Here is a 26,686-nt window from a genome sequence, read left to right as displayed (position 1 = left end):
TCTCGCGAGCATTGCAAACGGAAGCCGCTTTACCGATCATTTAATAAGTAAATATTAATTTTATTCCTAGATTAACTTGCACTTCACAGTCGTCAGCGTCGTCGTATAGTCGTAATGGAGGAGGCGCTTACCACACCCCCCATTGTCGCCATTGCACCACCCCACACGCCCTGACCCATATTGCTTTTAGAGTGGTTTTTTTTTTTTTTTGAGGTGCGCGTACATAAGTATGTGGTGTGGGTGTAGTGTGTTCTCTATGGCCTGCGAGTATTCCAATGCGGTGGTGCGGCTCTCTACAAGAGCTTCAGGTGCCCAGTGACACGATCGATATCGGCTGCCGCAGCTGGGCCCACGGCCAGCACGGTCTTGGAGTTTGGCTCGATCTGGGTGCGACCAGCGTCGCGTATAAGGCACGTGTTCAGCTGGTGCCGTTCTGCAGCCTTCTTGATGGCCATCAGCTCTGCTTCGCTCTCCACGCGCACGGCGATTTTGGCACAACCGCAGTTCTCCCAGGCGCGCAACAGACGCGGTATCCGCGTCACAGCGTTCTGGTAGGCGCCCACCGCTCCGTGGCCACATTGTGCGGCAATCTTGCCCTTGCCCATCTTCAGGTCGTTCCGCACGACCAGAACCATTTTGAAGTTCTCGTTGATGCCGCCATAGTTCTGTAAATACACGGATAATTAGCACCCGCCTGCAAGGGAGGAGTGGAAGTAGGTCAGTTGGCTTACCCTGTCGGACACAGCAGCTTCCTGCCTGGTTGTGCTGCCGGTCGCAGCCGCTGCTCCTTCGTCCGTCTCCTTGGACTCGCCGCGCTTGATGGCGTAGCGGTAGCCCACGAAAAAAGATATCATCACAGCCATTCCATTGATGATTTGGGAAGTGTCCAGCAGTTTATCACCCATTTTGATTTGTATCTCAGGCAGACTTTCTTAAAATTTATTTCGCAAAAAAACGCAAAGTGTGGCGCTCACCAGCGTGATTATCGATAAAATATACCGAAAAACTCTCCGAAATATACCTTTAATTTTAAAAATGTACTGTATATATACCGTAAAGCTTAAATTATTTTCCTCGACTTTGAATTTTTTTCAAATATTACAAGCTAGTGAGGACTCTCAGCCTTAAAACTGTAATTTTACTCGAATCATCATTAAGTTATCCACAAAATTGGCTGATTTTCATGGCTTGTCTTTATTAGATTGATTGCAAAATAAGGTTACAACTAAAAAGGTCAACCAACAAAAATAGCATATAACATTACGTGAGTGGGAATGGATTGCTACGTATTTGACAATTTGTTGCTTGTCAGCCGGTAGGTATGGCACTAACCAAATAGTATAGTAGACTCTCAACTTAATACAAGCGAAACGTCTCGGAGTCCCAGGCCTCTGCCAAAGTCAAAACTACAAGTATTAGTGAGTGTAGAACACGCGGCTAGAAGCCCCATCTACATGTGTATTAGTGCGTGTAGAGCATGCAGCTAGAAGCCCCAGCTACATTTGTATAAGTGCGTGTAGCTAATGATTTCTTAGCGCTCCAAACCGGGTTTGTCTTGATTTACACGGACACTGCAAGTAATGTATGTTTTGGTGCTCTGACTTTCTGAAGTGCGATGGAACGAAAATTCGTGTTGATGATTTGATTTTGTTTTCGGGGCTTGGCGTATGCACCTGACCTGCCGCAACATGTGCAGAATGAGGGGTGGGGGTTGGAGGCCGGACCCTTGGAGGTTGGAAAAAATAAATATACCAATAAAAGTTGTTATTGTATTTGAATGCTGTAATTGTTTTCAATGCAGATTTTATACTGCTTTATTCAAAATAGTATGCATATTATGGAAACGCCGTCGCTTCTCGACTTCGTTGCTGCCGTATTATCTATTTATGTATATACATCTTTCCAATTTCTGTTCTCGTCGTCGGTTATGTTCTCGACTTCATGTGCGCTTTAATTGTTAGCACATTTTCCTCCGACTCCCATCGGCAAATCGAGATTTGGACAACTGACTTTAAATTTGATGCCCAAGATGGCACTAAAATCGGCATAGACCCACCGCGTACCTATTTTTGTGTATATAAATATATATATATATATATATATCCTCATTTGTCATCTACATCTACAACACTTCTCACACCAGCTCTTCCCTAGCTCCCTTCCCTAGACCCACACACTGCAGACTCGCGGCAGACGCAGTGGCCCCATACAGCAGAAGCAGAGTGTGAATGAGATAAAAAACAAATATAAGCTGCGGGACGGGGTGGGTTTAGCCACTGCAAACAAATAATGATCCAATCAGATCCCAATTTGGTGATCTGATAGATATGATCCTTCCCTACGGAATGGCGTTTTTAGTTTTCTTTTATGTTCAACATTGTAGGTTACCATTTGGTTAGTGACTAAACTCATGAAAACCAAGAAGATGGAATGCAAATGTGATAATGAATTTTCGGGTTTATAATTGATTAATTCTAAGGACTGGAAGTGTCTAAATTATAGTTGTAAAAGTGATAAGGTGCGGCACTACTATTTCATTGAACACAACTGTGTGTATGTACATACATACATATGTATGTATATACTTTATAGCGCTGGAAAATTTTCCTTCCGTGTGTTACGTTTTTCTACCACAATTACTCGAAGAGTTCATCGAGTGCCGGGAAAACAAATCCTGACCACTAACCATACAGGTATACTGTATGGATAGTGCTTACGCACAGTTGGCACTTGTCATCGCTGACTTTTGTTACTGCAAGCATACATACACACAAATGTACACATGAAGTACATAAATGTATTTTTAACTTCCAAGGATAATTTAAATTAACCAACCACTATAACCATTTGATATAGATATTAACGGACAACATTTTACCTTTCGATAATTGGGCGCCGTAAATACCAATTCCGTATTTGTCCAGTGTTTTTTTTGTTGCAAAAATCTCGAAAGCACATGCCACATAGCACATGGTATAGGGCTCCCATTCGACGTCAGAGAAAACAATCATGCAAAAATTAATAATACTTTATTGATTACATTTTTTGTTTGTTTTACAAATTGTTATTTTAATTCAAGTCGACAACTGCCATTACGGTGGCAATCATCAACTTTAGATCTTCATCCGGTAGGTTGCCCAAAGTTTGCAGCGCCTGAGCAACCCGGGCCACCTGCGTCTCTTTTGCTGCGTTAAGGACCTTTTCGGACCCGGCCCCGGGTATGGCATTCCCTTCAGCAGGCACGCTGGCTGCCTCACGCCGGTTCTGGGCGCCAACGTTGTGGTCTCCGCGGTTAGCGGATCCACCGTAGTACGCCCATTGAATGGCGGCCGGGGCGCATTCAGCGGACCTACGGCTCACAGCCCCAATGTTGGCGGCCCGGTTGCCAGCCTCCTCTGATCGTGCTCGTTGTAAGGCTAACCGTGCTCGCTGTAATGCTGCCCGATCACGGGCCTTACGCGCTTGCACCCTCTTCGCGATATGCGGATTGTCTGTAATTAATGAGATGATAAATATCTCAATTTTCACTTACTAATCACTTACATCTTCCTTTGGTGTTCCCATCGGTGTAATTCATTGCTTGTGGTTTGTAGCGTTGGCGTTCGTTTGGTTTGGTTTTGCTTGGCGTTGGCGCGTCTTTCTAAAATTGTGTCTATATAATTTATTTGCATGTGTGTGGGTGTCAAGCAGTAGAAAAATACCTCACAATCCCGACACGATTAGGCCGGTTTTGCCTATCACTATTGCGCCTGATAGGTTCACATACAAATTGCGCTACAATTCAAATTTTTCAGCTATGTTATTTCTTACGGTGTGCTTGTTATAATAATAATAAAAATGGTTCCATTTAATTAGCCAAATATAGAGAATGGAAGAAAAGGCCGGTAGGGTTTTGATCTTCTATTGCATGTATTTTTATCAAATTAATCTTTAATCGACATTTTATCTCCCAATAATTCAGTTACATTTTTGGTTATTCTGCTATATTTCTGGAAAAAACTGAGTGAGATAGTTGAGTGAAGTTTTGAGTCAAATAAATATGTTATTGGTATGTAGATAATGTGTATTTTTCATGTAGTTACTCTGTAATATAAAAGTAAATTTGTTGATCCCTTCTTTGTTTAAACATTAAAATACATAATACAGTAATCCATAAATTAGGATTGAAGAGGATTTTATGATGAATCGGATAAAATTTAAGTATTAGCTCTGACAATCCTAACTAGCTGTTAATATTAAATGGAATATCAAAATCGAGGAAAATCATATAGGATTTACGGTATATTTACGGTATATTTAGAAAATGAAAAGGTATATTTTGGTATATTTTCCCGCGGTCACACTGGATCGAACACCATACGTGTAATTCTGCCTTCGTCGACGTAGCATTTTTTAAACCCGATCGAAATCGCATTTAGCTAGATTAATTTAAGTAAATACAAACCACAAACCATACAGTCGCAACCATGGGCGTCGCTAGCATGCTGCAAATCGATGAAATGCTGGGCGATTTCAACAGAATGAACAAGCGTCAGGTGAGAGGAGAGCCGCCGCCTTGTCCGGCGGCTGTGGCATTGTTGAAAGTGACATTGTTAACAACGATGCTTCTTGCAGTCCCTGTATCAGGTGCTGAGCTTCGCCATGATCGTCTCGTCGGCCCTGATGATCTGGAAGGGCCTGATGGTGGCCACCGGCAGCGAATCGCCCATTGTGGTGGTCCTCAGTGGCAGCATGGAGCCGGCGTTTCATCGCGGGGACCTGCTCTTCCTCACCAACTACAAGGAGGACCCTGTGCGCGTCGGTGAGATCGTTGTGTTCAAGGTGGAGGGCAGAGACATTCCAATAGTGCATCGCGTGATCAAGCTGCATGAGAAGTAAGTTGTGCAGGCGGGAGGCCTCTTCAGGCTTTTGCTACTTTTACTGATGCCGGCTTACTGATATTTGCAGAGAGGATGGCAGCGTCAAGTTCCTGACCAAGGGCGACAACAACAATGTGGACGACCGAGGCCTGTACGCGCCCAACCAGCTCTGGCTGACCAAAAAGGATATTGTGGGCAGGGCCAGGGGCTTCCTGCCCTACGTGGGCATCATCACCATCTTCATGAACGAGTATCCCAAGGTTAAAGTGAGTGATTGCCTAACAAACCCATCGCACAAGCTTTCCTTGCTGATTCATCTCTCGTTTTCTTCTCTTACAGTGGGCCATTCTCTCGATACTGGCCATATTCGTGCTGCTGCATCGAGAGTAGAGGCGGCGCGTTTATTTATAGGTACAATGTATAAGTAGGATCTGCGCCCAGAATGTGCACAATCTCAATTTCGAGCCTGTTTTGCATTTTTTCATTTGATCAATCCCGCAACGATTTTTCCTTTCCACGGCCCCCCAAACAAAGTCGCCACAAAAGCAAAACAAAACACGTTGTCCGGAGTCTCCGGAGCTGAATTTCAATAAAAAAATATAACGATTTTTAATTATGTTTGTAATAACAATTTATTTTGCAGCCTGCTCAAAACTGAGCAGTTCCTGCTTGAGCTTGCCACCCCAGTGGTACTTGGAGTCTCCGTTCTTGGACACAATGCGGTGGCAGGGTATGAGAATGGCCACCTCATTGCGGCCCACTGCACTGGCCAAGGAGCGCACTACCTCGGGGCGACCCATCTGCGTAGCCAGCTGCTTGTACGTGTACGTCTGACCACTCTTCACCTCCAACAGGGCCGACCAGACTGCAGTCTCAAACGGAGTTCCAAGGATGGCAATGTCAATCACACATTCCTCTACGTCCTTGCCGCCAGAAAAGAGTTTGTCGCTCCACTTCTGTATAATGGCACTCTCCTTCACCATTTTCGCACCGTGCGAACGTAGAATTGCCTCGCTGAGCGTGTCCTCGTCGTTCTCCATGACGAAATACAGCAGACAAATTGCGTCTTGGGCTTCGCTCTGAACATCGTCCAAGGAAACCACTCCCAGTAGCATGCGGCCAAACTTGGTCTCGACGAAGCCATAGCTGATCTGGCGCGGCCTCCTCGACATCATGGTCAAACGGATCTTTAAATTTTCGGAAAACCACATTTTTTTCTTATTCGAATTAATAGAGAAAATGCCGGCTTGCAGTGTGAACGCGGAATTATCGATAAGATATACCGCACAGCCCCACAATGTATACCAAAATATACCTATATCACAAAACGTTACGTGAGTGGAGAATGGAATGTCTGTTGTACGGTATGTGCCTTTGTATACCCCATTTTAATTAACTAATATTCAAATTTCGTTTTCGAGCTGCCTCTCCAACAACAATATACTGAAATATACCTTTTTACAAAAAATTCGATACTTTTGTGCGATATTTTGAAAGTACAAAAATTAGAGCGCGCAATCAAATCTTAATTTATGTTTTATGTGCTTCTGCTGGGATAGTAGTTGACAAAATATCAAAACAAAAATATCAATTTCATATTCTGAATGAGTGCAATTTTCTGTCAGTTGATGACTAATATTCGATGTAGCCCACATAGGTTTAACCAGAAATATATTTACCATTTTCTTTTGCTGGCAACTTATTATGTAGCAATCCATAATGTGGCCTTAAAATCGTATCTATCATCCATATGCAAAACTTCTTTGGTAAAAAGGTATTTGATGAATTTCCTTTGCCCGCAAAATTACTCATGATATCAAAAAGCGACAAATCCCTAGAAAAGTTTTAATTTCCATAAACATGTGATTTTTAGAACTCTAATTGTGTTTTTGTTGAAATAATCCCCAGAAAAGTTATGTCAAAATGATAGATTTGCATGAAATACGTTGACCATGGGACCATACAATTAATCAATATATAATTCGCTCGCATTTTCCCCACTGGATGTGCTGATAATGCACTGCCATGTCCATAAATATGTCTGTTAAGTTCTCGGAAGCTTGATCACCACCATTGTAATGCCAATCCACAGATGACAATAAAGTATGCCATCAATTTGTATCAACAATTTGCAATCTGTTTTCGTTTATTGTTTCTTTAAATATATATGTAGATGTACAATTATAATTATATTACAATTAGGACTAGATTAAATATACAAACGTACATACATCAAGATTGTGTCATACCCGTCACACTCTAGAAAAAAACGAATAATAACTCTGATTTGCGTCTGAATCTTAAAACTTAGTTAATAAAACTACTCTCGTACAGAAATGTGGAGGTGGTACATTAGGGGGGATTCTATGCTGTAAAGTTCCGGGAGTTTTGTTTCCTTTTGATTTCGATAAATGTATTTTTGTCAATTGCTCTGTGTGCCTTCCAGTTTTCAGTTTTATGAATTAAGTATACGTGTTAGTTAACCCTGAGTCAATGTTTAGTGCTGGTCTAGACGAACTTCAGCAGCGGCAATGCGAAAAACTAGTTTAAGTATTTACAGCCCCTAGATGAAGATAAATATACATACATATGGCACCTCGATTCCACAAGTTGCTAGCAAAGTTTGATTACCGATTTAGTTTTTATTATTATTATTATTATTTTGAATTTAAATGAACTTGCGCTACAAGTATAACATACTATTTATTTAATTATTGTATTCTCTTAGTTAGTTTCTTTATTTATTTTTTTGTTTTTTCTTTTATAGCATTTTCTATTAATTTATCACAACGAAATGCGTCAACATTTTGGCGACAACAACATCAAACAAAAACAACAACAACAGCAGCTAAAACAGCAATAACAATTAAAATAAAGTTCGACCTGAGCAGCCCTGAAACGTGTTCAACTCTGCTTGGTGGATGCCGTTGTTACCGTTATGCCTGCTGCAGGCAGTTCGTTACTGCTTAGTTCACTGCTTTGCGGTTTCAATTGGAGCTCTGCTTGCTGTTGCTGTTGTTGCTGTTGCTGCTGCTGCTGCTGCTGCTGCTGCTGCGGTGGCTTCTCTGCGATCACGGGTATGGATGTGTGCTGCGTGAGCATATCCGCCGGGATGAGGCCCTCCTTTACGCGCTTCTTCTGCTTCATGCGGCGATTCTGGAACCAGATCTTCACCTGAAACAAAAAGCGGAGATGTGGGTATTAGTCTTATGAAATTTGTGCTGATTAATGACCATTGCAGACTCATTTGTGGAGTACTTTACACAAATATGGAATCAATAGTGGAGCTTTTTAAGTGAAGAACAATTTCTCACCTGCGTTTCATTGAGCTGCAATGTATTCGCTATTTCGATGCGCCGTGCCCGTGTCAGATACCGATTGAAGTGGAACTCCTTCTCCAGTTCCGTCAGCTGCTTGTTGGTGAAGTTCGTCCTGCCGGAGTTGTTGGTGTTGGTGGAGAGGCTGCAGCTGCTGAGGCCACTGCCGGGCCCATTGCCCATCCCCACGCCAATTCCCATGCCGTTCGGCGCATTGCCCGCGCCTGCATTGTTGGCGGAGAGCATCAGGGAATTCTGCACGGACAGGACGTTTCCGCCAACGACATTACCATTGGGCACGCCTCCACTCCCACCACCACCGCCACCAGCACCACCAACACCACGGCACATCTCGAGCTGTCCATTCATCTGGTAATCGTGGTGCATGTTTGCAATGCTGTTGGCAGGTAGTTTTGGTGCTGCAAAGAGAGACAAAAAGAGAAGAGAAGAGAAGATAAGATTTTGTTTTCTGCTATGGTTGGAGGCGAACGATCCCCTGGCGTTGATCTTTAGCTGTCGCAGCTAATCATTGTGAGAGTTCTCCCTCTCGGTTGACTTTCTGCCTTGTTTGGGTGATTTTGCATTTTATTCATAATTTGACATGCGCCCCGTGGCTAAAGCCGACGATGATGAAACCGATTCCCAATGCCTTTCCATAGAAGGATTTCATGCGCCCAATAGGTTTGTTTGAAAATATTGGGATTATCCTGACAGCGGGCATTCATTCGGTTCCTAATTCTGACTTTGACTCTAATTCGGACTCTGTTTTGTGGGTGGTTCAGGAACTATGATATTTGTGGGCCCGTCAAGGATTTGCTCATGATCTTTTTGCCAATGTTTGTTGTGGTTTCTTTTGGTTGGATTGTCCGGAATCGTCTTGGAGACATGCTGAGTGCGGCTTGGGCCAGCGGATAATTGAATTTATTGGAATTCTAGGGATTTTCTTTAAGCTGTTAATACTTGAAAGTTGGAATTTATTTGATGAGACGTTAAGATCATAAATATTGTTCTGGAAAATAGTAATTTACGGATGATCTTTAAACTGTTTTTAATCGAAGGGTAGAATTTATGTTCCGAGAAGTAAGGGAAATGCTTTGCTCTATTAAATTAGATATTTTGTACCTATTATAAAGCCCTTAGACGGCATCCCCAGCGGCTCATAAAAAACCTTTTCACACAGTCATAAATCTAAATGAAAGTTTCATTCAGCATAAATCAATTAATAAGCAGTAACTTGAAGTGTTTCATTTGCAGCTCAATGATGTTGATTAACCTTCCTTCAAGTTAAAAGAAGCCGTCGTCGTCGTCGTCGTCGTCGTCGTCGTCTAGTGGTCATTCATGCTCGTATTAATATTACCCGAATCCATTTACCATTTAGTTATCGAGTTGGTGCTACCAATTTTTAGGCAATTGGTCTTTTGTACAACCATAAATCAAACCCCAACGACATACAATAAATAAGTTTTCCAATCCATACGACCTCAGGCGAAATGAATGATGAATTTATGACACTCAACTGGTGCTGCTGCTCCTACTCCCAATAGTATACATTTTGGCATCCAGATGGCATCCGCACACAGTAGCCGGTTGCGCACCTTTCGAGGATTTGTGGCCTGTTTGCCAGGGGGATTGGATCGATAAGTGGCCACCGAATTAAAGTCGACGTCGAAGTCGCAGTCGGGGCTGAAGCTGAAAACTCCTCGCCCGCTATCGTAATGCACACAGGAATGTCTAAGAAAACAAGCCCAAGGATTACGGCGGTGAGTGGCTTGGGCTACATTTGAATTTTCCAGCAAACAGACAAACAAACCCGAGCGGCGCGCCGGCAGTTGCAGTTGCAGTGGCAGTGACAGTAGTGGCTGTGGCAGTGTCAGTTGGAAGTTACGAGTACTACTACTGCATTCCGGTTATCAATATGGATGGCAGCTCCGGCTGCCGCCAATCAATGCACAGTGGAACGAATCGCGGAAGAGCACATAAGTTCAAAGGATGTGGAAAATATTAACATAAAGTACTGAGGGTTCGATTACACCCATTGATCCTATTGAGTTTTTTTCTCATTCATGTATTTTTATAGCTTGAAGAGCGTCTTCGTTGACCCGTAACACTAACCATAACTTTTATGCCACTGTGGCGCCCTGTTCGTGCCACTGCTGCTGCTGCTGCCGCTGGTGTCGCTCGGGTTGTCAAACATGTCGCGGCCAGTTGGCGGCACTGTCGCTTTTGTCCGGCGCCAAACGATATCTACTTTGTAATATTAGTTTTAGAGAGCATTATCGGGGGATCGCTTCCACTTCAATGCTCCGAGCGCGACGTGATGTTAGGCGAGGCGAGGCGAGGCGAGAGGTGTGGATGGGACTCTGGCGACTGCTGACAAAGAGGTGGAAAAGTAGGGAAAACTCAGCCCCTCGGCCAACACAACCCAACCCAACCCAACCCTTCCCTGCTGAAGGCCATCTCCTCTTGGCTGGTCGGAAAGAGGTAGTGGGGGTGGTGGTGCTGGTGCTGGTGCTGGTGGTGGCACCATGGCGCTTAAGCTTAAGAGTGACACTGTTGACAATCAATGCAAACAGCAAAGAGGCGCTGCAGCAGAGAGAGTGAGGGAGAGAGAGAGGGTTGCGGGAGTGCAACGGCTAGGGGCGCCACCCAGAGTCAATGTAATTTGATAACATCTCAACTAGCGGTAATTACAATTGCAGGTTTAAGCCAGTCCGTCACTCAGTCCCTCAGTCTGTCTGTTGACTTTTCTCGTGTGAAAAGTGCATGTCTGAATGGGGAAAAATCTAGGGAAAATACAATCAACATTGATTGTTTTCAATTGACTCAAAGAAAGTGTTTATTATGTGGAAAATATTCATATATTTTTCGGGTGTTCAAATTGGGGAGGAAATAAAGAAGTTGCTGTGAAGAAGTCAATTCAATGCTGGACATTTAATATATAAATTTTATGTATATTAAAATGATCTTAAAAACTGTTGTTATTTTTTATGAATGCCTTATACCAGTAACAAATTTCAGAAATCTTTTTATACCGCTTTATACAAAATTGCACTTGAAATACTCCACACTTTGTCCTTGAATTCTGCCTTACCCAAACACTTACCCATTCTCATGAGTCATGAGGCAGGCGAGCAAACGGCCATTTTGATACGAAAGATATTATGATATTATCAGTTCTATTATGTAGGCGCCACTGCCACTTTATAGAGATCCCCCGGCACACAAACAAACACAGAGTTACAGTGGTGGACAATCTGTGTGGCATTACAAGGGGTAAGTTTTGGGGCGATTAAATGGGGGACTGACTGAGAACTGGAGACCATGCCAGACCGGACTGTAGACCGTAGACCGAACACCGAAGTGCGACATGCGTTGTCTGGCCAACGGCTCAATTGATAATAATATTTAATTCGAGTGCAAATAGAAAATTATATTTCAATTAAAAGTAAATTGTTTTAATTGTTGATTAAATACTCGTCCGTCCAACATCAACGTCGTCATGTGGCAAAAAGAAAAGCACTTTCGAGACCGAGTACATAATTTCTTGGCAGTCCAGAAGCATTAAGTGGGGGCTCCATAAAAGTGCACACAAAAAGCTGACCAAAAACTGCTGACGATCGGTGGTTTTAGTGACGATTTGATTGATCACCTGAAGGTAATTTATGGCCACCAAACGGAAAGAACTCGGAAATCGAATTGAGTGGAACTATGGGCAATAATATTTTGCAATCAATGGAACATATTTGTAGCTAGTTTTACTTGGGACAGATGTTCGGGTTCACTGCCCAGAGGTCAGTCCGAACTAATTGGGTTGTTTTGGGAATCTCAGCAGAGCAGCGGAAACAAAACCCTCACGAGGGTGGAGAAGAGAAGGGTTTGCCCCTCGGCTAATTAAGGACAGTCAACACTCTGGCTTTGCGCTGGCATTTCACTGTCTGTCTGTGTGTCTCTCTGTCTGTGTGTCCAGGCACGGGCCTGACTTGACTAAAATGCCATATAATCCCATCGAGAATCCCATCCATGGGCCGTGTCCATTCAGTCTGTCAGTTTTATTGGCTGCCTGTCAACTCGTGACTCTTTCCACATGTCATGCGATGATGCAGTCGTATCTACATTTCAAACATGAAATGCACAAAATACCAAAATTCTTATAATTGTACAACTATATCTACATATCATCTCAAATCCCAAATCACAAAAACAAAAATCAAAACGTAACAAAGGAGAAGTCAAGTTTTTCCAGCTTAATTGAAAGTTTTTTTTCGTGGTTACGGGCCATAACCAGACATCCCGCGGCTTATTAGTCACGATGTCTAACACACATGGAAATTGTTTAACAAAGGTTTTCGAAATTATACAACAATAGCAAAGGAAGGTACTCAAAAAAAGAAAAAAGAAACAGAAAGCTGTGATGTGTGATTCATAGGCTGCCAGAGGTAGGTGTCTATATAATCTTTTGGGGGAATTTGTTTCAAATGGCGCCTTTTAAGCCTGTTAACTGTATCGTCTCCTGTCTCTTCTGTCTTTCTGTCTGTTTGTGTATTCCGGAAGAACTTATCATACATAGATCATCTTCTGTTTGAGTTTTTCGTGTGTGTGCGTCTGTCCCTCAATCCGTTTGTTTGCCATTGGAAAATTATGTCGCTGTCGTCACAAAACTCTGAACTCGATTTAAATATTTACACAGCCACGAACGAGTGTGCACATATTTGTGTTATCTTAATAGCTATATTTTGGCTACTGTTTTTCTTTATTTTACTTTTATTTTTGTGTGTAGATTACGCTGAATTCCAGTAGCGAAGTCCCGAAAATCAAAATCGACAGCATTATTTGTTCTACATTTTATTTTATTTATTTTTTGGCGATAAGGAATTGCCCAACATGTGGCCAGAGAGAGAGAGAGAGGGGGAGAAGTAGGGGACTGGGAGAGTTAGATGAGAGCAAATTGAATTAAATGTGTTGGATGGAGTACGATGTGATTATGATATCTATGCGATTAGGTTTTCATGGTGATTATTTCTTGGGTGTTTTCCGTACATTTTGTTAATTGAAAGGAGTAACATATTGTCCCTCAATGCCCTATTAAAATAGGTTAGTTTAATGTAGGTCCGCCTATGACAATGTTCGTGGAGATTATCTCCAAACGTTTTGTAGATAATTTTATAGTCTGAAGTACCTTTCTTCCTCTCCGTGCCGATAAGACTGACAACATTTCCGATTAACAATTATTATTTTGTTAAGTTCTAATTTCTGTTGTTGGGGTGGCTAGCTATATTTATAATTCAAGGAAACCGCTCGTAGGTTTGTTCGTATTAATAGAACTGACTAGCTGCTCGTTCAAATTCGGGTTTCAAATAAGGAGGGTGTTGAGGCGAGGAGAGGCACGGCAAGTCGGGTAGCAGCTAGAGGGTTAGTTTTTCCATGTCTGTTTGTATCCGAGGTACAGCTGCCTGTTTGTGTTAATTCAATGGCAGCAGCAGCAGCAGAAAAAAGAAGTAAAATCTTAATTCGAATAATACATTCTGACAAGATGACGGATCACCCAACGAAAATGCACAGGCACACACTCGCACACACACATGGCCATAGATGTTCATAGTTTCCCTTTTTTTTTCTTCTTTCTTTTTGTTATTTGTGCTCGGTATATAGGGAATATATATAAACGTTGAAGAGCTGTTGAAATAAGGGTGTTCGATAGAAGCTAAGAAAAGGGAATAAATGTGTATAAAAATGGCGACCAAATGCCAAAAAAATGTGGGCCATATACCACTATATACAAGACCTTATATGTACTGTATGTATACCCATGAGAGTGTGTTCCTTTGTGCGTGCCAATGGCTGACAGTCAACACTTTGAGTGGCTCCACTTGACATGGGCCCTACTCCAAAACCCAACCTCTTTTTCCCTTCTTTGATGATTTAATTCAATTAATGCCTCAGTCCTGACACGATGTATATTTATATGTATGTATGTATGTATGTATGTATGTATGTATGTATGTATCCCCAAGTATTTGCAAATTAAAATGTCAACCAAACAAATTTCAAAACATTTTGCCACTCGAGTGGAAGGCAGCAGCAGCACAAAAAACGAAGGCTGCTTTTGGTCCTTTAAAATATTTTTTCGACAATGATGCTAATGTCATCATCAATCTTCGTGCCCGCCGTGGAAATTCCTGTAGACAAGACGCGAGTCTCAGACTGTCGGCTGTCGACTGTCGACTGTCGCCTTCAATATCTTGACTTTGCTTCTTAGGCCTCAGGTTTGCTTTCGGCTTTCAGTTTTCCCAATCTCCCAGCCCCCCAAACCAGGCAAAGAAATACAATTTTCATTAGACAAATTAACAAAATTTTACCGACTGGTGTTTAGTGGCGGGGGGACTGGTGCTCCAGGGGGGGAGCGGGAGCGGCGACAGGCGGCATTAGCCAAACTGGCAACTTGACTTGTTTACACGAGATAATTTCAATATAATAAATCATTATTTTCCTCTCTTTTTCGCCACAGAATATCGAAAATTTCAAGAATTATATTTTCGTGTGTATTTTTGTTGGTCGGCTGTGTTGTCCTTGGATTTGGCCTGTCAAATGAAAGTGTTACGAGGCTTAGGCATTATTTGGGCCCACATCCATGACTCATTGGGTACAAAATTCCCAAATTTAATTTCAACAAAAATCAAAGACTGAAGAGGAATTTTAGAAAGTTTTTCTAAAGAAGAAATCGCTGGATATCCTACCCCAGTAGCACTGACTCAACTCGATTCAGTTGTACTCATCAAATCTAATCGAATTCCCTAACTCAAGCGAAATCTTTTCCATCTAAACTAAGCCTGTATGGTGTAATTAAACTAATACATAAAGCCAGCTGCCCTGCCCCTAAAGCTAGTGCCTAAAGATAGATAGGATACATCCATCAATTGGCCTCAGTTGAAGCAAAACGAAACGGAAAAGTAAAAACCGAATCAAATAAATCAAAGTAGCACGTGTCGCCGCGCAAGTTGAAGTTCAGGCGTTCATGGCTAATACCTGGCCGGCCACTAGAATGTCCACTTTAAAGCCGCCCGCTGTCCATTGTCCGTTATCGGAGCGAAGCGGAGAGAGGAGTGCCAGTGACGGAGGCACCGCTGATATCGCCAGAAAGAAAACCAGAGCATAGCGGGAGCAACAGCAGCAGCAGCAACAGTCGAACGAAACAATGATAAAATACCAACAAAGAAACTTCAAATTGACAGCTTTCGTTTACCATTTTATCTACTGTTCACTCGCTCCAAAAAATGTTCGGGGGGAATGAAATCACCTTCACAGACAACGAGACAATTGTCGAGCTCTGGGGCTCAGAGGAGACCGAGGCGGTCCCTTTGATTCGCAGATCAATTGCTAAATGCGTGTGCTTTATAGAGTCCAGAGTCTAGGGTCTCTCCCCCGTGAACGAACGATTCAAAGACCCGCACCGCAATACCTCATAGAGAGCAAAAGTTTTCATTGGCAGAGACAGTTGTCTTGGTTCGTTTTGGCCGTAAATGATTTTTTTGGGAACAGCTTAAATTGTTCGCCCCGACTACTGTTTGTCTCTCGTCAAATGATTCATTATGTCGCAAAGTATTTTGTTTATGCGGGATCTTACAACGAAACTCCATTTGAATAGCGTGTTACACCTCGAAGAAACAGACTCTTGGATCGGTATGGAATGTTGCTTGCATGCTTAAATGATCTATAAATATCTGATTGATTCTATTTCTGGATCGCTTTCAATTGCGGAACTCTTCTGCACTGCCGGATGTTATAAATCTTCTAATAATTTTAATCAATCGACACGTCTGACTGTATCCTGCAGTTACCACTAACTACCACTAATTTCACTTGAAATTTGAGTGTTATTTTTAGGAGAAATACTTTAAAAATAACATTTATATTTGGTAAAACCATTACCATAGCAAATCGCGCCACAAATAAATCACACTCAATTTGTTCTGCCCATTGATAACCCTATCAGTGCAGGAGAAACTCAACGCCCAACGAAAATCCATGATGACTTTGGGCAATTTTGCTGAAAACTAAAAGATATTGAACCACATTTATCGACGATATCGCATGGCTGAGGGGGCTCAACTGAGCGAGGGGGGAGAGCTGAGTGTGTTTGTGCTTGTGTCACAGCACGTAACGCGATACTTATATAATTTACTAAATTATACACTTGAAAAGTATTAAGGCGTCCAGAGAAGCAAAGGAAACGAAGAAAATGTGGAACGCAGCAGCGCCATGGATATGGCGGACCTTGGACGAATGCAAACACCAGATAAGATATCCGTATCCTCCGCATTTGGCGCACTGTTCTGTTTGCACCAAATGTCCATTCAAGGCAAACATTTTTGTATAGATATTGTGGTTAATATTACACAACAGGCTGAAGGAACGAAAGGCAGGACGAAGACAGAGCGCACCCTTGAACGGGCGAGGTCGAGGGATATCCTTTAATGCAGTGAGCAGTGAGGGACCCTTGGTGGTTGAGGTACGTTAAATTCGAAAACTGAATTTTGTTTTCCTTTTTTTTTTTGGAGCAGTTCTCTCGCAGCTCTCTCTATCCCTCGCTGGCTGTCACGCAGACTGGACTAATGTGCTTCTCATGTTGTCTCCGGCAAACTCCAGCGACCGGACTGGACTCAGACTTTATGAAAACTGACATTTTAGGTGTGTAAATGTCACTGCGGTACGTCAGGAGATGGAGACAGAAGGTCGGGTAATACAGGGAGATGGGGAGAGCGGGTCGGGCACAACTGGGAGATGGGGCCTCACGAGATGCAGAGCGGATCACTGTTAACCAGTTCCCACTTAAGTGGTAATTAATGTAAGTACTGACCAAAGCTTATCACCTAACAAATCGATTCCAAACGAGTCAAAGGCCATTGCTAGGCGGCTCCTTCGGGTTCTTAGATTTCCCGGTGACCCCCAGAAAAAAGTGGAGAAAACCCCGAAGCAGACAGAGGGAAAGAAATTTAATAATACGCTTTCAAAAATGTTAACTCAGCGCGCGCCAGCGAACAAAATTTGTCACGACACATGCCATACATTTTTGTGTGGGTCCGTCCAGCTTGTTATGTTTTTTGGTAGAGTTCGGAGGAGGTTTCGGCTTAGAGATGGTAGCGTGAGGAGTTTGTTAGGAATGGGAATGGAGAGAAACGTTCCATTGGGGACGAATTTATTTGATGGAATGACGTGAGAAACTCTTCTAGGTAGGAGTATATTTTTATTAAATTGGAAAATAACTAAATTAAAAACTCCAAGCAAGCATGGTACGCAGTATAATAAATCCCACAAAGATACCGGGAAGTTGTGGCTTTACAGATTTGTACTGTTCCTTTATTTCAACTTATTTCAAAAATTAATTTTGTCAATAACTATCGCACACTCCATGGAGCGCACTCACGCTGCCATCTCTGTGCCAGCGGGCTTACCCAAAGTCTGTGACGGACCCCGGCTCTGACGATGACGGTGACAGACAGGCGGGCGGGTCGGATCGGGTCGGGTCTCGGCTCAAGTCTGGCCTTAGTTCTGTTGGGTTCGTTTTGGTTTTGGTTTGGGCAAGCGTTTGATCTTATCTCGAATTCCTGGTGGTCACTTTTCTATCCACAATATCATTTCATTTAAATAGTCTGCCTCTGTAGCGGGGTTCTCATTTGTTTTGTGTGTGTTTTTTATATGAGAGCGTATATTTCTTAGTTTACCAATTTTTGGTGTGTGTTTTGAAATGAACGTAATTAATTCATTTCGTTTTCATTGTGGCACATTCGTCGCTCTTTGGGTCGCGTGTTGGTGTCAAGAAATATCAAAACATCACATCAAATAAATGTTGAATATCCCCCAAAGCGAAGGTCCGTCCCCTCTGTCCAATGGTCCTCCCAATGGTCCGCCTTCAGTGGCCCATAAAACTAACACCTTTTGCAACCTTTTGGCCAAAAGTTGTTCTCCGTTTTCTCTGTTTCCCCCATGCCTCCCATACCAACATTTATGTTAATTCGAGTTTCCTTCACTTTTGTCAGCTCTTTTCATATTTCATATTTTCCTTTTCGTAACCTCGCGTGTCGACCTTCCCCCATCCCGTTCTCTGTGGATAAAAAATACAGCTACAAAGTGGTAGATCGTTTAAAAAACAATAAAACACGAACAGAACTTCTATTCTGCAAGGCATTAATTAAATTGTTCTACCAAAACAAGGCTGCTTACTCCTCTCTCTCTTGCAACTTTTCAATTATGTTTGTTTTGGAAAGCCATTAAAAGGCTAATAAATGTAAACAAAATTATTACGAGGCGCAGTCGTAAAAAGTTTTTCAAATTATGGGGGCAGATACATAGTGGGGTACTTAGAAAGTGCCATTTATGGGATATAAAAAAGATTAAGTGTTATAAGGGAACAGCACTTGAAGTGATATTTCCATTTCGGGAAACCATTTAATGTGAAGCTTCCACAAATCAAGCATAAGCTGGGAAGTTTTACTACAAATATTTGCATCTACCACTCCCCTCATAAGAGTATCTAGAATTCTACCTTATATTATTCCCCGCGAAATCTCACACATTTCGCATACAAAGTTGGTGTTCTCATAGAACGGTTGAACTACTTCAACCCTGACACCCAAATGATGGATAAGTTTTCGCTGCTTTGCCGTGGATTCCTCTTTCTATATATTTTTGCTTATTTTAGTTTTATCTAGGTGTCATCACAATCTTGTCAAGCAACGGTTGAATATTTGGAGAGTTTTCACATTGATTGATCTTGTCTACCACCCTCCAAAAAAAAAAAGAGTCCAACGTTAGACTTGGGATGTGGCAAGAAGTGCCTGGGTTGAATTTAGCCAATGACAAATCCCAGTATAAATTGCCGTTAATCTTTATCCCAACGGGAGAGAGAGAGAGAGAACAAATCGAGTAGCTTCCCGCCACAATTGATCTTCGATGCCGTGGTCTGGTTATTGAAAAATGCTGATTAACACATTAGAGAAATAATTCTTTGAATTGAAATAAGACTGGTCAGGGCAACCCCACATACAACCCCGTCTACCAAATACGAATACAAGTTCATATGTACATATATGTATCCACGAGTGCGTACGAGTATATCTTGAGTGCGTGAATGCCAATATGTCGAATGCTACCATTTATAACCATGATTGCTGATTATGCTGTTTCCCTGCCTGAAAATGGATGACATGACAGATGGACCCAAGCATGTGCGCTCACAGCCAGAGATCGGATCCGATCCAGGCACCATCCAGCATCCAGCAACCAGAAACCAGCAACCAGCAACAAGAGAATCCAGCGGAGAAGCTCTGATGGTGCGGGAAGGACGGTGGGCAGATCATTGCTCAGTGACAGTTCGGTTGCAGTGAAGCTCAAACGAGAAACTCTTATTTAAATAATCATTTTTTCTGACAGCCAACTTGACTTCCAGATCGGCATGTCGAGAGAACCAGCGGCATCATCCTCCTCAGCATCCAACATCTCCCCCCGATGCCGTTGCCGTTGCAGTTGCCGTCTCGTTGCAAGTTTCATTCTTGATTCGAGCTGCATCTCGTTGGACTCTGGCTGCACGCTTTAATTGTTTGTTTGACTTGCGGTCGCCTCTGCCCCCCAGTCACAGCACCATCTCCATGCAGCCTTCCCTTCCAATCCCTTCTCTCCTCTCCTAAGCGCCTCTCGTTCCACTTGCACGCGTCATTCGTGGGGCCCTTTGGAACGTATTTGGGTCTCGTTTTGGGTGCGGCGCGTGGGGATCTGGGATCTCAGATCAGTTCGGTTCGGTACGGTATGGTACGGATCGGATCGCGTTTTGGGTCTGAGGTGAGGCGAGGGGTTTTCTGGGGATCACTGGCGTCGTTTAATTGAAAACGATGCATGTAAATGACACTTTTCAGCATTAATAAGCAAATATTTGTATGATTATTGGTGTAGCTGAGGGATTAACGTTTGAACTGTAAGTGGTTGGACGCTTGATACTCCGATATCTCCGATCAGCGTCAGTTGTGCAACATTGTGTCACGAACAGGTTAAGTGCATTATAAGCGCACAGACAAACCTAAATGGGTTAACAGGTTATGCATATAATGGGACAGTATATTGGGAGCTATCTAGAGTAATTTTAGAAGAATTGGACCCGCAGAAGCTTGACCTCAAACATGCTCAAAAATGATTTAAAATTGCTTTATTCAAATGCAAATAATTCAACAATGTTTCAGGGTGAGCAAATAACTCGAATATAATACCTCAATTTTTATTGATTTGCTGTGACCTCTCTTCGGAGTAAACGGATAGCCAATTAACAGCTTAACCACTTCATAAAATTACTCGTTTCTTCACCGCTTCTGTTACTTAATATTTACTTATATCTGATATTTTATTTTTCGAGTGGTTTATCAGCGAAAATAAGTATATTCTCTGGCTAATTCCCAGATATGCACAAAACTCTGCTCGCCGAAATGTGACAAGTGACAACCTGACTGACTGCACAGGCATTGACAAAATTATCTGAAATATGCAAGAAAAATGCCAAAACGCGACCCAAAGGAGAGGCCAAGAGAACGGCTAAAATTATGAGTGGCGGAGAGTGGGGGCCAGCCAGGGGGGTAGATGCAGAGTTGAAGTTCTGGTTGGAGAGAGGTAAGCGAAATCTTTGGCATTTGAAGAGACATTCTTATTTTTAGGTGACATGCCCTCGGTTGGACGTCTGACTGACGCACCAGAAAGTTATTGTCTCTGTTGGTGCCATTTAACCCACTGAATAGTGCTGTTGGATTGTTTAATACCCAGTAATTCTAGAATCTATGCCAATTAATGAAGGAAATCATGAACTGAGGACTACAAGGGGGTTCTTTGTTCTTGGAAATCAGTTTTATTCCTCATTATTCCGAAAGTTTTCCCAACAATTTGTGAATTTTGGTTCCTCATTGTTACAATGATAATAAAATAATAATTACAGGGTATCTGAAACTCTAAATACTCCATTATATCATCCCCCCTTTCTTGTTGTTGTTCTTATTCTTCTTTTTGTTTCTCTTGTTGCTGTTGTTCGTGTATATCTGAGCTGTCAATCAGTTTTGAAAGTCATCGTTTTATGATTTTTGAATTTTATTTCATTTTATTTTCTACCCTTTAAGAATTGTTTGCTTATGTTTGAGTTTGCCTGTGTTGTTGCTCCCAGCTTGATTAGCTTAATATATTCATTTAGCTGTTGGCTCTGGTCTGTGATCTATTGAGCGAATCATTCTAGTTGACTTCCCCACGAATGTGTCCGTCTGTCCGCTCTGAAATGTGGCAATTAGCCAAGTATGTAGTTGTTAAATTGCCCCCGGGGTTACCTAATGGGCGGTTGTCACACATTTACAAGACAGTTTGTGTGTGGGAAATGTGACTAGAGATTTAGAATGTTTCAAAGCTATGAAATAGCAAAGTTAATCCAATTCTTATCCCTAAACTCACCTTGTGGCTTGGGAACATTCCGCTTGAGTTGCATCCACTTGTAAGTGGGAATGCTGGCCGAGTGATTTGGCGATTTTGATTGTGCGCTCGCTGTGTGCGTGCCATTCGAGGCGGAGGCTGTCGATGAGGATGTAGAGCTGCCAGGTGAGATGACACCCCCGCGCTGGTGTCGCGACAGGCCGCCATTCGGCGACACCGAATGCTGCTGCTGTTGCTGTTGCTGCTGCTGTTGGGATGTTGCCTGCGTCACCGGCGATTGATTCTGTGGATGTTGCTGTGGATTCGCATGTTGCTGCTGCTGCTGCTGGAGCTGTGGGTGTTGCTGGTGGGTGTTTGTGGCAAGATTGGCCAAATGGCCGTGGGCTAATCCATGGTGCATGTGAGCATGCATGCCCAGGGAGTCCATCGTTAGGCTGGCATCCAGGGCATAGCCACCCGCCAAGTGCTGCTGGTGGTGCCACATCTGCGACTGCGTGGCCTGCTGCATCATGGGATCCTGCTCCTCCAGTATCAAGCCAGGCCCATAGCTGGCATGCAGCACGGCAGCATACTTCTCCTCGATCTGTCCGGCATAGCCGTGGGCCTGTGCCTGGGCCTGAGCCTGCGCCTGCACGGGATTGTACATGCAGTCCAGATTGGTGTACATCATTCCGTTCTCGGAGCTGATGATGGGCGCATGGGCATGGGCATCGATCCCTGGCTGCTGTTGTTGCTGCTGCTGCTGCAGCTGCTGGGGATTGGTGGCACTTGCAGCGCTCACAGGTGAGTTGTTGGTGGGCGGCGGAACAGTGGCTACCGCGGCGGTGGCGTAGTAGGAGTGCACCGAATCGCTTTCGTAGTAGGAGTCCGTCGGCGAGTGGCTAGTGGGATGCAGGGGCGTGCCCGGATTTCCGGTGGCCGTGCTCGTCGTGATCCCATACTCCGCCGCACTAGGGCTGAACAGATGCGAGTGGGGGTAGAGCTGCTGCTGTTGCTGCTGCGGCGGCGGAGGCTGTGGCTGCGCCTGTGGCACCTGGTGGCCCACTGCGGCTCCGCCTGCCACAACCTGGGGCGGCGGTGTCAGCTGTGCCTGCTGCTGGGGATAATAGCTGCCGGGGGAGCTGCTCTCGTAGCCATTATACGTGAGGGCATGCTGCTGCTGCTGTTGCTGTTGCAATTGCAATTGCTGCTGCTGCAACTGCTGCTGGTGTTGCAAGTGATGCTGATGCTGGTGCGGGGCAAAGTAGCTGCTGGCATTGCTGCTGGCGGTTACGCTGTTGCTGCTGCTGCTGCTGGTGGTGGTGCCTCCATAACCGTCGTAGACATTGGCATGTGGGTGGGGATGGTGGTGCGGATGATTGCCGTACATGCTGCTTACGTCCATCATATTGTCCAGCAGGAACCACACTTGCCTCTAGCCTCGACTGGAGTTTGTTCTCAATGACTCTATCCTCTAGCCTCAGGACTGGAAGTCCGTGTTCTCTCTATCAATGGTCTGATTTTCACTTCACTCTTTCACTGGGAAGCACTCACACAAATCGGCAATATTACGCGACGGTTAACGGTTATTCTATATCGAAACACAAACCCCGAACGACAACCACGACGTTGCCTGCGCGATTACCAAGTCGTGACTGTCGTATTGGCCCGGATCTGGTCGGTCTGGTCTCGGTCGGAAATCAACCCACAGACCGATTGCAAAGGCCACGCCTTCAACTCTGACTATAGTGTTGTCTTGCTTACACTTGTGGCCACTGTATGGCCGTAGGTATGTTTGTTTCGCTCACTCTCTGTTATGTACTTCCCTTATCAGTGGCCGGTCTGCCACGGGCGGGGGTTGTTAGTCATACCGGTTCTCGTCTCTGTTGCTGTTTCCATTTAGATTTTCTTGTTCTTCGTTTTGTGTGTTTTTATTAATTTTGTTGCAGCTCAGGAGCGGATTGGATTGGATTTGAAATGGTGGAACTATTGGAGGAGCATGGGAATTATGTAATATATAGTACTCATATGTGGTCAGATCTTTTCGAAAAATAGAAATTTCGGAAATAGACTCTTTCGCTTGTCATTTGGGAGGGATTTATTTTTAAAAGCTAAACCTCAGACCAAGAATTTTATTAGAGTAAAACAGCTGAAAATCTTCCGAAAATGTTAAGACATTTTATAGCAGGAGATTAATGGAAGTTTTCAATAAACTTATTTGATTATTTATAATTGTTTTTTACTAAGGAAATACTAGTTTTAATAAGAAGCCAAATTGAAATCACCTGAAAAACCAAAAAAAAAAACATAATTGAATGATAATTTCCCAACAAACCGCCCCCTTTGGGCCCTGCTGTGTGTGTGCTAATGCTAATCCGCTCCTGCCGCCCGCTGATATTAGAGGTAACGCCCATGTCCATGCTCATGTCGACGTCTTGTTTTAACTGGAAACCCAATGTTCTTTATTTGTTTTGTGGTTTTGGCACGTTTTAGCACCTCGCACGAAATTCCCAAATGAATTGACGGCCAGGTACGTACTCACTCGTACGTAGAAAAGAAGTTTTGTGACCAGCTAGGGGATAGGGCAGCGAATTGATAACTAGCAGGGAGCAGGCCTGGGACTGGGGCTGGGACTGAGACTGGTTATGGGAGGAGCTGCTGCTAAACGGATGCTGACTGCGGCAGCTGTCAATCGTCATTTGCACATATGACAGCTCATCTATGGAGACGACACTGGAATTTAAATCGTCGTCGAACGACAACGACTCTCCTGACTTTATCTCTGTTTCAGACTTTGACTGTGTCTGAAGTTGACTCTCTGACTGTGACTTCGACTGTGACTCTGACTCAGTGGGATGCAATTCGTAGGCGCCCCCTACGAGTTATCCCCGAGAGTCCGTCCGTCCGTTCGTCCCTTCGTCCGTCCATGCCCCGTGTCCGTGTCTGTCACTTTGCCAGAGATAGAGATACAACATTCAGATATCTTCATGCACCTTTCACGCACAATGCATCATCTTTGGCTGTCTGGAGGAAAACTTTGTTGTTTCCTTTTTTTTGGTTTGGTTTGGTTTGGTTTTTTTCCTCCCTCTTTTTTTTTGTACAAGTTGATTGACATTTTCACAAGTTTTTGTCTCTACACTGGCAGCAGTGGCATGGGGCAGGGGGAAGGACTGTGTAGTGTTGGCCATGCCAACTCCTGTCTCAGTGGCATTCCCTTCGTCCTGTTTCGGCTGTTTCGGCCCAAACGCTCCAAGGTGATTCGTTATATTTTTCGGACAGCAGCAATTAATAGTAACAGGATGTGTGTGAGTGTCTTTCCATATACTACTCGCACTATACACACCACTTACCTCGGCCCAATCCCAATCCCAATCCCAAAACTGAAACTGTCCCACATGGCCAAAACGAACAACAGCCAGCACAGGACAACACCAATCTACAGGAGAGAAATATCCGTGTTAGGGCTTGGGGTTGGTGTGGCTGCTGCTCGACAGTTTGCGAAATAGTTTGAGTTTTCCATTTGGTATACGTCCCATTTTTGTTTTGGGAATCAAAAGAACTGTTTGTTTTCATAAATAAAGTTGTTAAATAAATGGAAAATAGTTCGGGGATTTTATTCACTATGTCCTGATCAGAAAGGAAGAACCAACTGGGATCAATGGCTCAGTCGTTTAATATCTATAACTAGAACTAGACAGCTATGTACATGGTTTGACGATCTGGCTGTGGTGAGATTCTGTAGTATTTTTTTTAAATATCTATATCTAAATATCTTTTTATACTTTAGAGGGCTTGAAACGCTCTTACTCTCTTTTTGAAGTTCAATAAGGATATTGGGTTTTCCAAGAATCAATCTCTATGTTCTCGTAACTAAGTGATTAATATCTTATCAAATCTATGTACATATGTATATGGATTATTGTGACAATTATTTGTTATGTACTCTTATCGATTAAAAGTACCCTGAAGTATTTATTTAAGTTAGGATATATGTATATATATTATTTTTTTTATTTATCTACAGTGTTAGTCATATTTATAATGATTTTTTGCGAACTGCAACACGTATCTGATAGCTCAGGGAACACGTTTAGATATCTTCTTGCTCCTTGACTTAAATTCATAGATTTCAGAAAGCTAGAAATGGGTCAAAGATTTAGCATACGTCTCATAGATCATCTGAAGAAGGTCTGCTAAATCAATTAATGCTTAATCCCATACCATTTGTTTAATGATTACATTTGAGTACACCTGTCTAGTCAAGTGGTCCTATAATGCATTTCCAATTAGGAATTTCTGGGGATTTGTTAGTCGCGCCATTAATGTATTTTTAGCGCCATGGAAGCCGTCGGAAGACGGAAGATATATGGGCTAGATCACGGCCTCTGGAGGCGTCAAACCCGGTTACAAACCAAAACCTGACGCCAGGTTGATGGGGCGCCGCTGTTACAGTTTCACAACCAGAAAAAAACACTTCAACTGCCGTCGTTCATGTCGATTCTTGTTGCAAAGCTCCAGTGTCTCCACACGGCAGCCCAGCCCATATCTGTCCATCGTCCGCTGTCCACTGTCCACTGTCCACTGTCCGAATGGTGTCCGTCCCGGGGACTGAGACGTGACGTGACGAGTAACTGGCGTAATTGGCGCTGCACAAATTGATGGATTGCCCTGCGCCGACTGTCACCGCTCCAAGAACAAAACTTGGCGGTCTTTTTGGGGTTTCTCTTTGTAATTTTTTTTGGGTAAATCGATATTTGTGCCATTTTTTATTCGGTCTTGTGCAGCTTTTGACTTTTGTCTTTTGTTCTTTGGCTCTGTAATGATTAATTAATTGAATGTACTTATCGGTTTCGTCTACCGAAACAACGTTGCCAATGGCGTCAGGGGAGGGGCTATAGAGCAGCCTGTTGCGCGGAGACCGTAGGCCAAGAGTATTCCCAAAATGTCCGTCAGCCCAGCAGGCAGAATGAGGCTCCAGCACCCTAATTGAATATGTAATTGAGGCAGCCGTGCTCATTACCTTTATTAATACGATTTTAAGCTTACCCCCCCCCCCCCCCCCCCCCCCCCCCCCCCTGGTTTCCA

General features: G+C 43.4%; 5 protein-coding genes across 5 annotated transcripts; 1 reads left to right on the top strand and 4 right to left on the bottom strand.

Annotated features, from left to right (window-relative positions):
* Window positions 1-190: 190 nt before the first annotated feature.
* LOC117586585 (probable peptidyl-tRNA hydrolase 2) lies at window positions 191-992 on the bottom strand. Its single transcript, XM_034276753.1, has 2 exons — window positions 732-992; window positions 191-665 (listed from the first exon to the last, which is right to left on the bottom strand). Exons 1-2 carry the CDS (start codon window positions 903-905, stop codon window positions 294-296), a joined length of 546 nt encoding a protein of 181 aa, XP_034132644.1. The 5' UTR covers window positions 906-992; the 3' UTR covers window positions 191-293.
* A 2,061-nt stretch (window positions 993-3,053) lies between these two features.
* On the bottom strand, window positions 3,054-3,689 carry LOC117586586. Its single transcript, XM_034276754.1, has 2 exons — window positions 3,544-3,689; window positions 3,054-3,491 (listed from the first exon to the last, which is right to left on the bottom strand). The coding sequence occupies exons 1-2, from the start codon at window positions 3,575-3,577 to the stop codon at window positions 3,070-3,072; spliced, it is 456 nt and encodes a 151-aa protein (XP_034132645.1). The 5' UTR covers window positions 3,578-3,689; the 3' UTR covers window positions 3,054-3,069.
* A 662-nt stretch (window positions 3,690-4,351) lies between these two features.
* Window positions 4,352-5,277, top strand: LOC117586584 (signal peptidase complex catalytic subunit SEC11A). Its single transcript, XM_034276752.1, has 4 exons — window positions 4,352-4,535; window positions 4,615-4,874; window positions 4,948-5,125; window positions 5,199-5,277. Exons 1-4 carry the CDS (start codon window positions 4,467-4,469, stop codon window positions 5,247-5,249), a joined length of 558 nt encoding a protein of 185 aa, XP_034132643.1. The 5' UTR covers window positions 4,352-4,466; the 3' UTR covers window positions 5,250-5,277.
* A 166-nt stretch (window positions 5,278-5,443) lies between these two features.
* Window positions 5,444-6,124, bottom strand: LOC117586583 (methylated-DNA--protein-cysteine methyltransferase). Its single transcript, XM_034276751.1, has one exon. It carries the CDS (start codon window positions 6,068-6,070, stop codon window positions 5,492-5,494), a length of 579 nt encoding a protein of 192 aa, XP_034132642.1. The 5' UTR covers window positions 6,071-6,124; the 3' UTR covers window positions 5,444-5,491.
* Window positions 6,125-7,337: 1,213 nt separating this feature from the next.
* Window positions 7,338-23,359, bottom strand: LOC117586580 (homeotic protein labial). The gene is made up of 3 exons (XM_034276747.1): window positions 21,644-23,359; window positions 8,174-8,595; window positions 7,338-8,033 (listed from the first exon to the last, which is right to left on the bottom strand). The coding sequence occupies exons 1-3, from the start codon at window positions 23,007-23,009 to the stop codon at window positions 7,764-7,766; spliced, it is 2,058 nt and encodes a 685-aa protein (XP_034132638.1). The 5' UTR covers window positions 23,010-23,359; the 3' UTR covers window positions 7,338-7,763.
* Window positions 23,360-26,686: the final 3,327 nt, after the last annotated feature.

The sequence above is a fragment of the Drosophila guanche genome, unplaced genomic scaffold, assembly GCF_900245975.1.
Source record: "Drosophila guanche unplaced genomic scaffold, DGUA_6, whole genome shotgun sequence".
Taxonomy (NCBI): Eukaryota; Metazoa; Arthropoda; class Insecta; order Diptera; family Drosophilidae; genus Drosophila; species Drosophila guanche.
Note: the sequence above shows the minus strand (reverse complement) of the source record. Positions and strands in the feature narration are given on the sequence as shown.

What these genes read in the sequence shown, in the direction of transcription:
- LOC117586584 (XM_034276752.1), top strand. Translation starts at nt 4,467, where the DNA reads ATGGGCGTCGCTAGCATGCTGCAAATCGATGAAATGCTGGGCGATTTC. An exon ending in ACAGAATGAACAAGCGTCAG is followed by an intron (nt 4,536 to 4,614) that starts GTGAGAGGAGAG and finishes TGCTTCTTGCAG; the next exon opens with TCCCTGTATCAGGTGCTGAG. An exon ending in ACGAGTATCCCAAGGTTAAA is followed by an intron (nt 5,126 to 5,198) that starts GTGAGTGATTGC and finishes CTTCTCTTACAG; the next exon opens with TGGGCCATTCTCTCGATACT.
- LOC117586583 (XM_034276751.1), bottom strand. Translation starts at nt 6,070, where the DNA reads ATGTGGTTTTCCGAAAATTTAAAGATCCGTTTGACCATGATGTCGAGG.
- LOC117586586 (XM_034276754.1), bottom strand. Translation starts at nt 3,577, where the DNA reads ATGAATTACACCGATGGGAACACCAAAGGAAGAT. An exon ending in TGGGAACACCAAAGGAAGAT is followed by an intron (nt 3,492 to 3,543) that starts GTAAGTGATTAG and finishes CATTAATTACAG; the next exon opens with ACAATCCGCATATCGCGAAG.
- LOC117586585 (XM_034276753.1), bottom strand. Translation starts at nt 905, where the DNA reads ATGGGTGATAAACTGCTGGACACTTCCCAAATCATCAATGGAATGGCT. An exon ending in AAGCTGCTGTGTCCGACAGG is followed by an intron (nt 666 to 731) that starts GTAAGCCAACTG and finishes GTGTATTTACAG; the next exon opens with AACTATGGCGGCATCAACGA.
- LOC117586580 (XM_034276747.1), bottom strand. Translation starts at nt 23,009, where the DNA reads ATGATGGACGTAAGCAGCATGTACGGCAATCATCCGCACCACCATCCC. An exon ending in GAATGTTCCCAAGCCACAAG is followed by an intron (nt 8,596 to 21,643) that starts GTGAGTTTAGGG and finishes CTCTCTTTGCAG; the next exon opens with CACCAAAACTACCTGCCAAC. An exon ending in TGCAGCTCAATGAAACGCAG is followed by an intron (nt 8,034 to 8,173) that starts GTGAGAAATTGT and finishes TTTTTGTTTCAG; the next exon opens with GTGAAGATCTGGTTCCAGAA.